This window comes from Jaculus jaculus, chromosome 3, assembly GCF_020740685.1.
Source record: "Jaculus jaculus isolate mJacJac1 chromosome 3, mJacJac1.mat.Y.cur, whole genome shotgun sequence".
NCBI classification, from domain to species: Eukaryota; Metazoa; Chordata; class Mammalia; order Rodentia; family Dipodidae; genus Jaculus; species Jaculus jaculus.
This window is the reverse complement of record NC_059104.1, coordinates 103,986,856-104,000,965: the sequence shown is the minus strand read 5'-3', so window position 1 is coordinate 104,000,965 and position 14,110 is coordinate 103,986,856. Positions and strand designations below refer to the sequence as shown.

Here is a 14,110-nt window from a genome sequence, read left to right as displayed (position 1 = left end):
AGGCATGTACTACCACTCCCAATTAAAACTTTGTTTCTTATTGCAAATTTATTACTGGAAGTAGCTTGCTTTCTTTTGAGTTTACATAAATATTATAAGCATTTTGACCATCACTGCATTGCCATTAGAAGAAAAATAACCAGTCTGTACTGGAGGAAAATGAAAATTGACATAAATTTACCCTTAGATCTGGCCTTGAAAACACACAGAACACTTACCATTTCATTAATTTTTTAATAAACAAAATTAGGTAACATTTTCTGTATTTTAAGTTAATCACTCATTACTTATCTTTGAATTTAACACATTCATTTATTCTTGATCGATCGAAGTATCACTTATTTGGTGTCACTTAGAAAAAAAATATCTTCATAGCATCATTTGTCCTGTCATTGGCTGCTCCGACATGGTACCTTGGTACTCTCTTGCCCTTCAAAACCTACTGGAGTGGACAAAATGGGAAGCTGCCAGGAGCCTCAGGACCACTTCTGCTTTCACCTTTCTCCTCCAGTCCCATGAGTCACAGAAGTTCTGAATAATCGGAGTGGGTTTGGTTAGGAATCTGAGATCTTCTTGATAGTAAGGAAGGGCTCCTCTCCTAGAAACCCAGGAGGTTCACCAGACCCCTTTGTCAAGAACAGAAGTTCCAATTGACTGTCAACATGTTAAACTGAGAGCAGAACTCCAGTTTAAATATTTACAAAAAGCATAATTTGCCAGACATGGTGGTGCACGCTTTTAGTCACAGCACTCTGGGAAGCAGAGGTAGGAGGATCACCATGAACTTGAGGCCAGCCTGAGACTACATTGTGAATTCCAGGTCAGCCTGGGCTAGAGTGGAACCCTACCTTGAAATACCAACCCCCCGCAAAACCCCATAATTTAATTTGTGCTTTGAAATATTTAGGTGAACATTTGTGTGACCCAAACTGACTAGTGAGTCTTGGGTCTTTGGTCCAAAGCAGTAGCATTGGAGTTGCACATTGAACATAAAACCTTCAGTTACACACATTAAAGCACTAGCCAGAGTGTGTGCTCTGAAGGGTGTCCTGGAGGTCAGACAGCTGCTTCCCTTAGAAGAGGAACTTGCTGGTGAGAAAAACAAGCAGGATATGGAAGGCTCCTGTAATGGGGCTGCTGAGCACTCTAATGGCGAAGCTGCTGGCTGTGGTTAAGGTTGTGGTCTTCGTTGTGGTGAGGGTTGTGGTCTTGGCTGTGGTCTGGCTGTCCTCAGGAATCTTGGTGGTAGAAGTAAAGGCTGTGGGTAGTACTGTGGGGAAAACAAAGAAACAATGTTATCAGAATCTCTGTTGGGTCGTGGGTGAGCACCACATAGAATATTGGAGCCATGGTTCAAGGGCAAAAATTAAAAAAAAAATTATGCTGGGCATGGTGGCCCACCCCTTTAATTCCAGCACTTGGTAGGCAGTGATAGGAGGTTTGCTGTAAATTTGAGGCCAGCCTGAGATTATGTAGCAAATTCCAGTCAGCATGGGCTAGAGTGAGATTATACCTCAAAAAACCAAACAGAAAAATTTATTTATGAATGAGAGAGAAAGAGGGAGGGAGTGAGGGAGAAAGAGAGAAAGAAAAAGAGAGAGAGAGAGAGAGAGAGAGAATGAATATGGGCGCACCAGGGCTTCTAGCCACTGCACATGAACTCCAGAAGCTTGCACTGTCTTGTTCATCTGGATTTATGTGGGCCCTGGGGAATCAAGCCCATGTCCTTAGGTTTTGTAGGCAAGTACTTTAACTGCTGAGCCATCTCTCCAGCTCCATTAGTAAAATTTAATCAACACTTCTCTGGTGCCAGGTTATGGAGGGAGCTGGGCAGCGAAGGGTTGCAGAATAAGTTCTAAAATAAGTAAGCTTCCACCATTCTTGTCTGCATTGTTTTTTGAGGTGATGGGGAGAACCACTGAATTTATGAAACCATTGACTTTATTATTGGATGGGTAGCTTTCTCCCAAATATCTTCATACTCGTAACATTCAATAAAAATATGATACTGAATGGTACAATTTTTGTTTTTCTTTGTAACTTAAAGGCTTTATAAGAAGTGTAGTCTAGACCTGAGGATGGCCATGTCTGCTTTAATGTTAGTGGAAAGATGTCCTCTCCAAATACCCAACTTCCTTTCTCTTGGTCCTGAGTCACAGGCCACCTTTATACACAGGATCTGATCAGTGACTGGGTCTGTGAGGTTATCTTGTAGAGAAACAGAGAGAGCCAGGCCTGCAGTCCTAGGAGCTTATCTGATCATGGAAAAACTGGAGCTTGGAGCTCAGATACTTCACGGGTCTGAGTGTACCTTTAAACTTTACCTTCATGCCCTTCAAAACTCTTTGGTTATAAGAAAGCAGAAGAAGGAAACTGTCCAGGGGTTTACTCTGGCCTGGGCAACTTCTGCCTGCCTATAGGAAGCCTTCCAACTCAGAGGCACTATTTTATGGCTTTAGCACTTCCCTGGGACAAGTATTTCTCTGGCATTCCGTGGAGCCAGAGAATAGAACACATCCACTTTGTTTTTTCTCCCTCCCTCCCTCCCTCCCTCCCTTCCTTCCTTCCATCTCTCTTTCTTTCTTTCTTTCTTTCTTTCTTTCTTTCTTTCTTTCTTTCTTTCTTTCTTTCTCTCTCTCTCTCTCTCTCTCTCTCTCTCTCTCTCTCTCTCTCTCTCTCTCTTTGTTTCTTTTTTTGTTATTGTTTTCTTTTGAAACAGTCTTGCTATATGGCTCAGGCTGGCCTTGACTGATAATCTTCCCACCTCAGCCTCTTAAGTGTTAGGTGTACAGGTGCATGTTGTACTTCCAATCTTTTAAAAAAGCTTTGAACTGTGTTTTATTAGCATAGAGGTTCTAATTAGAAACAAACATTTTCCCCTCTGTTAGCATTTATGCCAGTGTTCATCTCAAAAATGTCCTTGAGAAGGAAAACAACACCCTAAACTTCTCAAAGGAAAACCACCAAGGAAACAGTGAAGACTTTTATATACTAATTTGATTAGGCATAAGCACTTTAAAATTTGTTGTGGAAGTAAGTATCCCCTCTGAGCACCTTTCGTAATGCATGACTGGCAAGAAAGCAGGCAGCATGCTGGACGTCTTTCAGTGTTCTGGGGCTCATCAGGCAGTGCTGTTATTTGGACTCTGGGACACTAAGGTTTTTGTTCTTGGTTGAATCTTTAAAAAATTATTTTTTGGCAGTGTTGAGGATTTGAACAAAACAAACACCTCATATGTACACTTGGTTGGATCATGTCTTTGAAATCTGCCTTAAATCCAGGCAGAGTGGATCATGTCTTTAATTCCATCACTTAGGAGGCTAAGGTCGGTAGGTCCTGAGTTTGAGGCCAGCTTGAGCTACAGAGTGAGCTCCAAGTCATCCAGCACTAGAATGAGACCCTGCCTCAAAAAAAAAAAAAAAAAAGCTTCATTAAAATTAACTCATGTGTGCATATGATGTGTGTGTGTGCATATTCATGTCATGTGTATGAATGCATGCATGTAGAGGTCAGGGACAATTTTCAAGTGTTGGTACTTGCCTTCCACCTTGTTTAAGGAAGGGTGTCCATTGTTCACTGCTCCATTCTCCAGCCTAGCTGGCTCACGAGCTTCTTACTGATTCTCCTATCTCAGCTTTCCTTCTTACCATAGGCATGCTGGGATCACAGACACCAGTTACAGTGTCTTGCTTTTATATGTGTTTTGGGGGATCAGATCCAAGCTCAAGCACTCATGCTTGTAAGCCCTTTATGCACTCAGCCATCTCCCTAGTCCCCAAAGTAACTTTAGCTCTAATGAAAGTCTAAGGAAAATGGAAAAAAGTATAATATGTGGATATTGAGCTCTCATTGTGCTATTGCCTTTTTCTGTGGTCTCTTAGGCAAGTTGCCTATCTCTTCTGAGCCTTGTTTTAAAATTTGCTTTCATTCTCTACAGGGACGTAGGAGAAAAAGAAGAGGATAGAGAAGAGAGTAAAAGGGTGAGGAGTCTTGAGACACTGTGAGATGGGGCCTTCAACCTGAGAAAAGCCAGTGGAGATTCCTGGTGGGAGTGATAGTGGCCAAGTCCACTTTAAGAACTAATGAAGGGGCTGAGGATGCCTGGCAAGTAGAAGGTTCTGGGCTCAATCTGTACTCCTCCCCTAAATGTTCATAATAACTAATGACATAGTTCATGTTTCTATAATACCAACTCTTTGTGTGTAACAACTCCCTCCCCATCATTCCTCAGAACTCATTGGTTAAAGTTTACCCAGTGTAGGTCTTGTGTGAAGGGATTCAGTATCTTTGTGGCAACTGAGCATGCTGTTTTCATATTGATATCTCTGTGGTATTGACTAGAAATGGGTCCTATTGAAGCAGAAGCTTGGAGCCATGGTTGATCATGGGCATTTTGGAAAAATTGCAGAAATCTTGGGGAGGGTTTTTGTTTTCCACATGGCAGGTAACAAGAGGTTGGGGAACTTGAAAAAAAAAAAACAACTTATTTATGTGTGTGGGTGTGGGTGCATCTACTACAAACTATTTTGTTTTGGCTTTATGTGAATGCCAGGGAATTGAACCTGGTATGGCTGACTTTGTAAGCAAGCACTGTCAACCACCAAATAAAAATAAAAATGAAAACAACAATTTATATTGGGCATGGTGGTGCACGCCTTTAATCCCAGCACTTGGGAGGCAGAACTAGGAGAATTGCTATAAATATGAGGCCAGCCTGAGACTGTAGCAAATTCCAGTCCAGGAAATCCCATCCCAGTCCAGGAAACTTTTATGATCCTGGGAGATAAAGCTGGTATTTGAGTAATAGATAATGAAAATGCCCCCCTTTTTTTGTTTTTGCTTTTCAAGGTAGGGTCTTACTCTAGCCCAGACTGACCTAGAATTCACTCTGTATTCTCAGGGTGGCCTTGAACTTACTGTGATCCTCCTACCTCTGCCTCATGAGTGGTGGAATTAAAGGCGTGAGTTACCACACCTGGCCAAAATGGCCTTTTTTTTAAAGAACCCCCACAAAATAATTTTCCAGGCCGATGGCATTTACTGCCTAATATACAAATGGACTGCAAAAGAACTCACCTTTATGTCCAAGTTCCAGAGAAGAAAATGCAGCTGTGCCATTGACATTGACAACAAAGACACTGTGGAAGGCAAATCAATGAGATACAGTGAGGACCTCCTTTGTGGAGTTCACAACTTCAGCTATGGTTCTGGAGCATCTCACTTTCTTTTTTTTTTTTTTTAAATATTTATTTATTTATTTGAGAGTGACAGACACAGAGAGAAAGACAGATAGAGGGAGAGAGTGAGAATGGGCGCGCCAGGGCCTCCAGCCTCTGCAAATGAACTCCAGACGCGTGCGCCCCCTTGTGCATCTGGCTAACGTGGGACCTGGGGAACCGAGCCTTGAACCGGGGTCCTTAGGCTTCACAGGCAAGCGCTTAACCGCTAAGCCATCTCTCTAGCCCCTGGAGCATCTCACTTTCTTGACCTCTTCTAATATTACTTTTTCTAGCACATCACGAAATATTCGTCTGGCCCATATTTTCTTGACTGAGGTCCTCCATGTTCTCATCTCCAAATGGCTCTTCCCCAACCTCAGGGATGGGCACATACTTTTGGCCTTTGTTCAAGCTAGTGCCTCTGTCTGTAATACCTTCCCGGGTCACATCTGCCCACAGACACAGTGGATTCCTCTATAAAGTCCTCTCTCCTCATTGTTATTAACCCACACAGATCTCCATCAGGAACAATAACTCTACTGTGAAGAATTGCTGTGAGCTTCTCTCCCCACCAGAAGGCCGACCTCTTGAGGGCAGGTTCTTTGTGAATAATGCCTGACATACTGTGTGTACCTAATGTTCATTAAATGCTCCTTATAGCTTGCTCTGTTGTTATATCAATGGTTCTATCATAACATCAGCCCTTTGTTTATATACCCAACAAGTAGCTAGTGAAAGGACACTGCATGCTAGTCATGCTTAGTAGGCATGCCTCTTACCCTCATCACATTTACAGTATCTCCAGAGAACACAGATTTTAAAACAAATGATTAGCTAATTAGTTAAGTAATCAATTATAATTATGATGTGTATTCTGATGAAATAGAGGAAGGTGTGAGAGTGTATAACAGATCTTTGCTGGATCCTGGTATTCGGGGGAAGCTGAGAAGTCATGTTTCACCCAGTACATATTTCTGCATGAATCTTGCTCCCCAGTCTTATCCCATGACCTAGGGCCTTTTGACATCCTTGTGTGCTCTACTCAACACAGTAACCACCATAGTGAAGTCCTGCTTCCTGTTTCCCTTCTGCATATGTCCATCTTGCTGATCTACACTATGAATGTACATGAGGAGGACAAGCAGAGAGGCTAGTGTGCCAAAGTGAGTGTGCAGCGAGGCTGGGTGGAAACCGCATTGTCAGTGGGACTGTGCTGTTTCTCTTGCAGGTTGTCACTGCCATGTCACAGCAGATTCTGTCTGCTGGTGCATGGAGTGAAGAGGTTTTTAATGAGGTGAGATGAAAGGAATGTCCTTTGGCTTTTTGTAAGCAATTGCTGTCATTGTGAGGCTGGATAGTAGCAGATCCCTTTGGATTCTGCTTTCATCTATCACACTGTGGGCATAATATATATCCTCCAAAGTCAATTAAGCCTGACCAGGCCCAGACCACAGCAGAAGAGGGAACAATGGTTTAACAGTATCATTAGCTATTGACAATGGACCAGAGTGATGGTCAGAGATGCCCTTATAGTACAAAATGACAGTCCAAAAGCATAAGTACCTCCCCACACCGGATACCGAATGACACTCAGTGTCAAGTATGTTAACCTGTGGGTGGCTTCATCTTGGAATCTGAGTGCATTCATTTTCTGTGAATAGAAACTACTCCTGTTACTCAATTGTCACACTCTTTTGATTCAAATTTCCAAAGGAGTTTGTGTTTTAAAAATGGTTCTGTACTAGAATAATAAATCACATGTATATGTGTTCTGCATGTATAGAAGGGGGTGGGTGGGTGGAGGGATGGCTTAGTGATTAAGGCTTTTGCCTGCAAGCCAAACAACCCAGGTTTGATTCCCCAGGACCCACATTAGCCAGATGCACAGGGGGCACATGCGTCTGGAGTTTATTTACAGTGGCTGGAGGCCCTGGTACATTCTCTTTCTCTCTCTCCCTCTTTCTATGTCAAATAAATAAATAAATACACAAAAAGAAAGTAGAAGGGGGACTATTTTATGTAAAAAATGAAGGGAACTAAAATGGAGGAGCAAGAGAGGCTAATTGGGAGTGAATATGAGCAAAGTACAATGATATACATGCATAAAAATATAGTGAAGCTCATTATTTTGCATGCTTACAAAAGATAAAAATTAAAAAAATGATTTTGTAGTTTGAATATAGGGTCTATGAAAGGGAAATGTAAGCCAGCTCTTCTTGCTTATGTTGAAAATAACTGAGAGGTCTGTCTGTGTGTGTCCCTGTGTGTGCACTGATGAAAGGTCTGTGGGAATGGTGAGCAGATGGGAAATTCCCCTGATGAATTCTCCATATAATATACACATTATAGTCTTAGTTCTACTAGGTCAACGTGAAACGACATAAAACAGATTTGAAAATTTTGAAACTCAAAGCAAGATGGAATAAGTTCTTACTGTAGTTCAAGTTCAGTTATGTCTTTAGATTTAGGGGCTATCCAGTGTGCTCTGATGAATGAGTCTTTTACGTGAGTCCCGTGGTACAGGGCAGTGCTGTTGTTGCATTCCTCATCTGCTCCGTCCCACAGGCCCACGGAACTGTTGTCCTTGTCCACTGCTTGCAGGATCACGGTTCTCACTTGCTTGTTCACAGGAACCAAAACTAGGAGGGAAATGTGAGGAAGCAGTTAGTGTGAGCCAAGTGAAATCAACATGCGTGTAAGTAAAGAACGTTACAGAGTGAGTACAGATAGCATGGTCTTGAGGGTTTTGTTTTGTTTTTCTTTTGGTTTTTCAAAGTAGGGTCGTAGGTCTCACTCTAGCCTAGGCTGAGCAGGAATTCACTATGTAGTCTCAGAGTGGCCTCATGGCGAGCCTCTCACTTCTACCTCCAAGTGCTGGGATTAAAGACATGCACCACCACCTGACATGGTCCTGTTTTTGTAAAGGAAACTAAAGAATTCCTGGAAGGAAATACATCAAGATATTAACTGGAAATCTACTGTAGTAGCATATGCTGTTATCCTAGCACTTGGAAGGTAGAGGCAGGAGGATGAGGAGTTCAAATTCATCCTTAGCCACATGCAGGTTCTAGGCTACCCTAGGCTTCATGAGATGCGTGTACCACCTTGTGCATCTGGCTTACGTGGGTGTTGGGGAATTGATCCAGGTCCTTAGGCTTTTCAGGCAAGCACCTTAATTGCTAAGCCATCTCTCCAACCCACATTTTGTTTATTTGAGACAGGGTATCATGTATCCCAAGCTGGCTTCAAACTCACTATGTAGTTGAGGGTAACTTTGAACTTCTAATCCTCCTGTTTTCACCTCCTGAGTGCTAGCATGATAGGTGTGTGCCACCACACCTGGTTAATATGTGCTGGGGATCAAACCCAAGGTTTCTTGCATGTTAGGCCAGAGCTTTGACAACTGAGCTACATCCTCAGCCACCACACAATGTTTTTGAATGCTTACTTTGTACCTGTCCTAGTTCTAGGTCTGGGGCTAATGACAATATCACTCATGATCTGGGATCATTATACCTACCAGGGAAAGCTTCTGGAAGGATTAAGAGAAGAATGTTAGGATGTTAATATGTGGTGGATATTGGATAAAATGAGATTGTTATTATTAATTCCAGCATACTACATTCCTTTGGCCTAGTTTACTTTGCCAATCAGGGTCAGCTGACCCAAATCCCATGTGCCATGACTCACTTAGGAGGACTTGACATTTGTCATACATCCTGGTATGATGGAAGGTGATGCACGGTGATGTCACATAGACAGTCACCGTGCCTCTTATCTCTTCAAGGATGTTTTTGGCCTGTAACTTCCACTTTCCCTCGACACCGTGCACTAAGCCTTCCTTCCCCCTTCCCAGCCTGCAGCCCCAGCCATCATCTTGTCTCCACATCTGTGGCCTCTGTTCTTCTCCCAGTCTTCTTTGTGACATGTTGGTGGCTAGACCAGACTTCCTCATATAACCTGCCTGTTGGTAAACACTCTAATTCAAAGCTTCCTAAATGTCCTTCCCCTAGAGAATTGTGAGCATCTTTGTTTTCCCATTTCAGTTTCTGTTGTGTCAATGATGATATCCAGCACATGTTTTTCAGGACCCTAAAAGCCTTGCCTTGCTTTTCTGTCTGCATTCTCTCTCAGGATAGCAGCTGGCCTCTTCCTGCCCTGCAAATGTGCCTGCCCATACCTGCTGCTGGCCCTTGTTCATGTCTAGATTCCTGTGTGGAACCCTTCCTTCTTTGTTCTGATACAGCCCATCCCCACTTCCACTCTCAGATCCTGCTTGTGTCCCTCCTCTGGACTTACTTAGCTCTCTTTCCCTCTCATCTGGAACATTTTACTTTTTATAATATGAAGTGGAGGACTGAATCACATGAAACATTATCATCTTTGTCCATATCTGGGCAGCCCAATGTTGGGAAAATGGAGCACTAAACAGCCACTTTTTTATTTTTACATGTATACGTGGTGTGTGTCTGTGTGTGTGTGTGTGTGTGTGTGTGTGTGTGTATGTGTGCGTGTGTATGTATTCATGTTCATATATGTGTGGGCACACATGTTTGTCTGGGTGCATTTGCAGTTGTATGTGCATGCGTGTAGAGAACAGAGGTTAACACTAAGTGTCTTAATCAATCTCCTCATTATATTGAGACATGGTCTCTCATTGATCCCAGAGCTCACTGACTCAGCTGGTTTACCTAGCCTGCAGCCCAAGCCATGGTCTTGTCTCCACACCCCCAGTGCTGAGATGACAGCCATGGGCTGCACACCTAGGTTTTTGTAGTGCTGGGGATCTTTTTGCTTGCATGATAAGCAATTGATCAGCTTGTTACTTTGCTCCTATTTCTTCTTCAAACTGAGCCATCTTCCTAGCCCCTAAACTGCTTTTTGACTGATTCCAAAGCCCTGCATTGGGGCTTAGTTCAACAGGGGAGTGCTTGCCTAGCATGTATGAGGCCTTAGGTTCTATCCTCAGTACTGCAAAGCAAACAAACAAAAGACCAAAAAAAAAAAAAAAATCCTGTATCCAATGTAGTACTGTGTCCTTAAAGTTGAAATTACAGGAAGGTAACAGTACATCCCTCTTCCAAAAAAGTGAAAAACGGAGGCGATGCTGATCCAACATAGTCTTAATGTAAGTATTAAAGGCTTTGTTCTTTATTCATAATGCCTAGGGACCCTGTTCTGAGGTATTGCCCATGCTGTAGCTGTCTCCTGTGATCTGCCAAGCCATTTCTATGTGACTTACCAATGTTGACATAATGCCAAAATGAAAGATTTCAAAACTAAAGTAACGAAAGGTGGTTGTCCTGAGTGGGCATTTATTCAGAGTCCCTAGAAGGCCTGAGTCCTGCTGGCAATGACATTCTCCAAAGGTATTCATGGAGCCTGCTGTGTAGGTATAGAATTTGGCCCTTCTCTAGGGGCAGAGGACTTTGACTCTCAATTTAAAGCATTCCTATGGGGAGCAGGTTACCATAGATCTCTCACACACTTTGGTTCTGAAATAGAATCTGATAAAGTGCAGAGCAAGTGTGGGCATTTGAGGAGTCCGAGTTCTTTTCCTCCTTTCCCTTTTCCTGGCTGTACCATGAGGCTTCTGTAACTTCTGTCACTGCCCTCCCAATTCCCCCATCCTCCCATGGCTTGTGTTTTCCTCCACCTGTCTCCTTTTTTCATAAGGCTCCCATATCTTCATAATATCTTCACAAACTAGACTTCTCTTTCTCCCATTTCAGTAGCAAAATCCTCTGCCTCACGATGTATTATCTTATATCAGGGGCCTGCAATGTCTCTTGCAGTAATGCCATAGATCATATCCATACCCTCAGGTACTCATCCTGAATTACAAAATTATCCTCCCTATCCAGTAGGACAAGAGCCACTTCTTGAGGGAGTAGGACATAGTTAAACCTGTTACAATAAAAAGCATTTAGTGACAATCTCTAGGAGAAAGTAAAAAGAAGAGACAAGCAAGACGAGGGTATGAAGGCATGGCAGGGTGGTTCACATGCTAGTGCTGAGACTGTAGACCATGAGCATATTTGTCACCCTGGTGGTAGGCCTGGCCAAATTTGGTTAGACTTTTAAGGGTGGGGTGTGGGGGGGAGAATAGAAAAGCAAAGGAAAACAAAACAAAACAGGTTCTCTTGGCCCTGTTGTTTAGGTTTAAACATTAGCTCTGTTACATTCTAATGACCTTGAGTAAAATTGTAACTTTTGTAAGTCTCATTTCTCATCTGTAAAACGGGAAGTTAATAGCATTTACTCCCAGGACGTTGCCTGGCGTATAGTAGAAATGTCAGCACTAGAATGCAGGGTCAGAGGATTTTGAGGAGCTGGAGCTCCACCATTCCAGAGCTCTGAGACCCCAGTATGTCTTCTCATCTACAAAATGGGAACGATGAAGGATCCACCTAGCAGGTCAGTATGAGGGCCAAATGCTTCCATGCATAAACTCCGTAGCAAACGTTGCTGATGTTATACAACTACAAAGAACTCACACTCTTTGACTCGTATGTCTGACTGACTAGAAAGCAAATTTCTTAGCTTGTAGGTTTCACAAGCCCCAAGAGGGATATTTGTGAAATGTTTTCCAAACTAAATACTTCTAAGAGAAGCACGGGAGTAAGGATGAAAAGATAGGCTCAAGAGCCACTTCTGCCCCCTCCTAACAGCCAGTCCCTGTGCAAGTCACTTAACTTCTGTCTATTCACTCCTCACACAGAGTGGGAGTGAGGCTTCTTTCCCCATCTAGCTCACAATATTTTTACCCATAGACTAAATGCAAATAGTCCCTGAAGTTCTCCAGTGTACAGCCACCCATGGAGGCACAGTTCTGTGATACAACCATTATTATCAAAATTAATAAAATGCCCATTTTATTTCAGCCAGAGAATTTGCTCCAGGTATGTTCTGACCGAGGTTCAGCTAATCTAGGCACTGGGTGTTTATGAACTCATTTATGAACACAAAACATGCAGAAATAGTCCTTTCAATCCACTCTCTCACATATTTTCTTCCTTTCCCCATTCCCCATGTGTACCCAAGAGTGGGGATGCAGGGGTGTGCACTGAAATTCTGGTTCTATCCCTTACAGAACACTCACCTGTGTAGATTGTGTTGTTTTCAAAGACTTCTGGCTCAATCTTGATTCCCGAGTTGTTGGTGGTAAAGACGTGATCAAAGACCATGCAGTTGTCATATGATGTGTAGAAGGCAGAGGAAAAGCACAGTGTAAGGCACAGAAACAGCCCAAGTTGTGGCAGCGAGGAACCTGACACAGGCATTGTTGGGATCTGCCGGCCAGGCACTGCAAGACGGAGGAGAACTGGAGGCTCTCCTCCTGTTTATGTGCTCTTGGGCTGGAGCTTCTGGGTGTGGCCACACATGCAAATCTTCTTCCTTGCTCTCCAGAAAACACTTGGCCTTCTGGAACTTGGCCCAAGACCTCAACAGGAATGAGTCATCAGTCTCTACTTACCTGTCACCAGTGATCCTTTACCAAATCCACTTTTGCTCAAGAAGGGAGAGTGGCAAATTGTGGTTTGATACGTGTGTTTCCCTCATCTCAGCATGTCTGAGGAAAGCTGTTGAGAAGTGGTGCCAGCAGAGGGAAGTTGGAGTTGAGTTTGTTGGGAAGTTCTGCTCCTCTTTGTAGAAAACCCAGACATTAGAGCTGTGTATTTTTTTTTTTTGGAATATTATAACTTTTTCTGATGTTCCTTAACTAAACATGTCTCTAGTGTCATGACTAGTCTAGAGCTGGAAAGATTGTATCTGGACTTATATTTATTTCTTTGGAAAGAGAGAGCTTAGGTCTATCCAGCTCCTAACACTTTGTAGGACAAGGAAACTATTTAAAAAAATTCAGAAAATAGCCAGGCTTGGTGGCCACGCCTTTAATCCCAGCACTAGGGAGGCAGAGGTAGGAGGATCATTATGAGTTTGAAGGCACTCTCAGACTACATAGGGAATTCCAGGTTAGCCTGGGCTAAAGCAAGACTTTACCTCAAAAAAAAAAAATCAGAGAATAGTTTTGAATTTTTTTGTTTATTTTTATTTATTTATTTGAGTGTGACAGACAGAGAGAAAGATGCAGAGGGAGAGGGAGAGAGAGAGAGAGAGAGAGAGAGAGAGAGAGAGAATGGGCACGCCAGGGCCACCAGCCACTGCAAATGAACTCCAGATGCATGTGCCCCCTTGTGTGTCTGGCTATTGTGGGTCCTGGGGTATCAAGCCTCGAACCAGGGTCTTTAGGCTTCACAGGCAAATACTTAACTGCTAAGCCATCTCTCCAGCCCCAGAAAATAATTTTTATCACATCTCCCGAACTGACTTTTATAATCTACTCACTGAAGGAGACTAGGAGGAAGGAGTGTGCTACTTTGTGAGTAGAAAGAACAAAACAAACTAAGATTTAATCAAGGTCATACGTTCAAGAGAAATACCCACAGGGTGGCAGCACAAGGACCTCAGAGACATTTACTTCATAAAGCAGTGAGAACATGGGCAGCAATGCTCACAATCTCCTTTTTAAAAACACTAGATATTGACCAAAGGGTTGCAAATAATTTGGAAACATTTAGGTAGGAAACATGACTCAGTGTCATTGAGAGCAGTAAGCACCATGGCATGGTAACTTGTCTAGATCTGCTCCCTCATGGCAAGTCCATGGTAGCCTCAGCATTTGACAACCTAACTACAACAGAAACTGGGATGAGCAGAAAACCAGCAGCCAATGGAAGGAGACAGCAAGAGCCCTCTTCCCTGTGCAACCCTCTATGGAATCTAATTGCAGGTTACCTGCAAAGTTGCAGGAAGTTGTCCTTACTTTGACTGGCTTTAGAACTTCCTCTCTGTAAACAGCCTTATCAATAGGGTGTTTGTCAAAAAC

The 14,110-nt window shown here is 43.0% G+C and overlaps 1 protein-coding gene across 1 annotated transcript; it reads right to left on the bottom strand.

The window, feature by feature from the left end:
- Positions 1 to 214: 214 nt before the first annotated feature.
- Plet1 (placenta expressed transcript 1) lies at positions 215 to 12,577 on the bottom strand. The gene is made up of 4 exons (XM_012950645.2): positions 12,323 to 12,577; positions 7,655 to 7,859; positions 5,078 to 5,139; positions 215 to 1,270 (listed from the first exon to the last, which is right to left on the bottom strand). The coding sequence occupies exons 1-4, from the start codon at positions 12,501 to 12,503 to the stop codon at positions 1,074 to 1,076; spliced, it is 645 nt and encodes a 214-aa protein (XP_012806099.1). The 5' UTR covers positions 12,504 to 12,577; the 3' UTR covers positions 215 to 1,073.
- Positions 12,578 to 14,110: the final 1,533 nt, after the last annotated feature.

Excerpts from the sequence above, each read along its gene's own strand:
- Plet1 (XM_012950645.2), bottom strand. The coding sequence starts at position 12,503 with ATGCCTGTGTCAGGTTCCTCGCTGCCACAACTTGGGCTGTTTCTGTGC. Across the intron at positions 7,860-12,322 it reads AAACAACACAATCTACACAG|TTTTGGTTCCTGTGAACAAG; the intron begins GTGAGTGTTCTG and ends TTTCCCTCCTAG. Across the intron at positions 5,140-7,654 it reads ATAACTGAACTTGAACTACA|TGTCTTTGTTGTCAATGTCA; the intron begins GTAAGAACTTAT and ends TGCCTTCCACAG.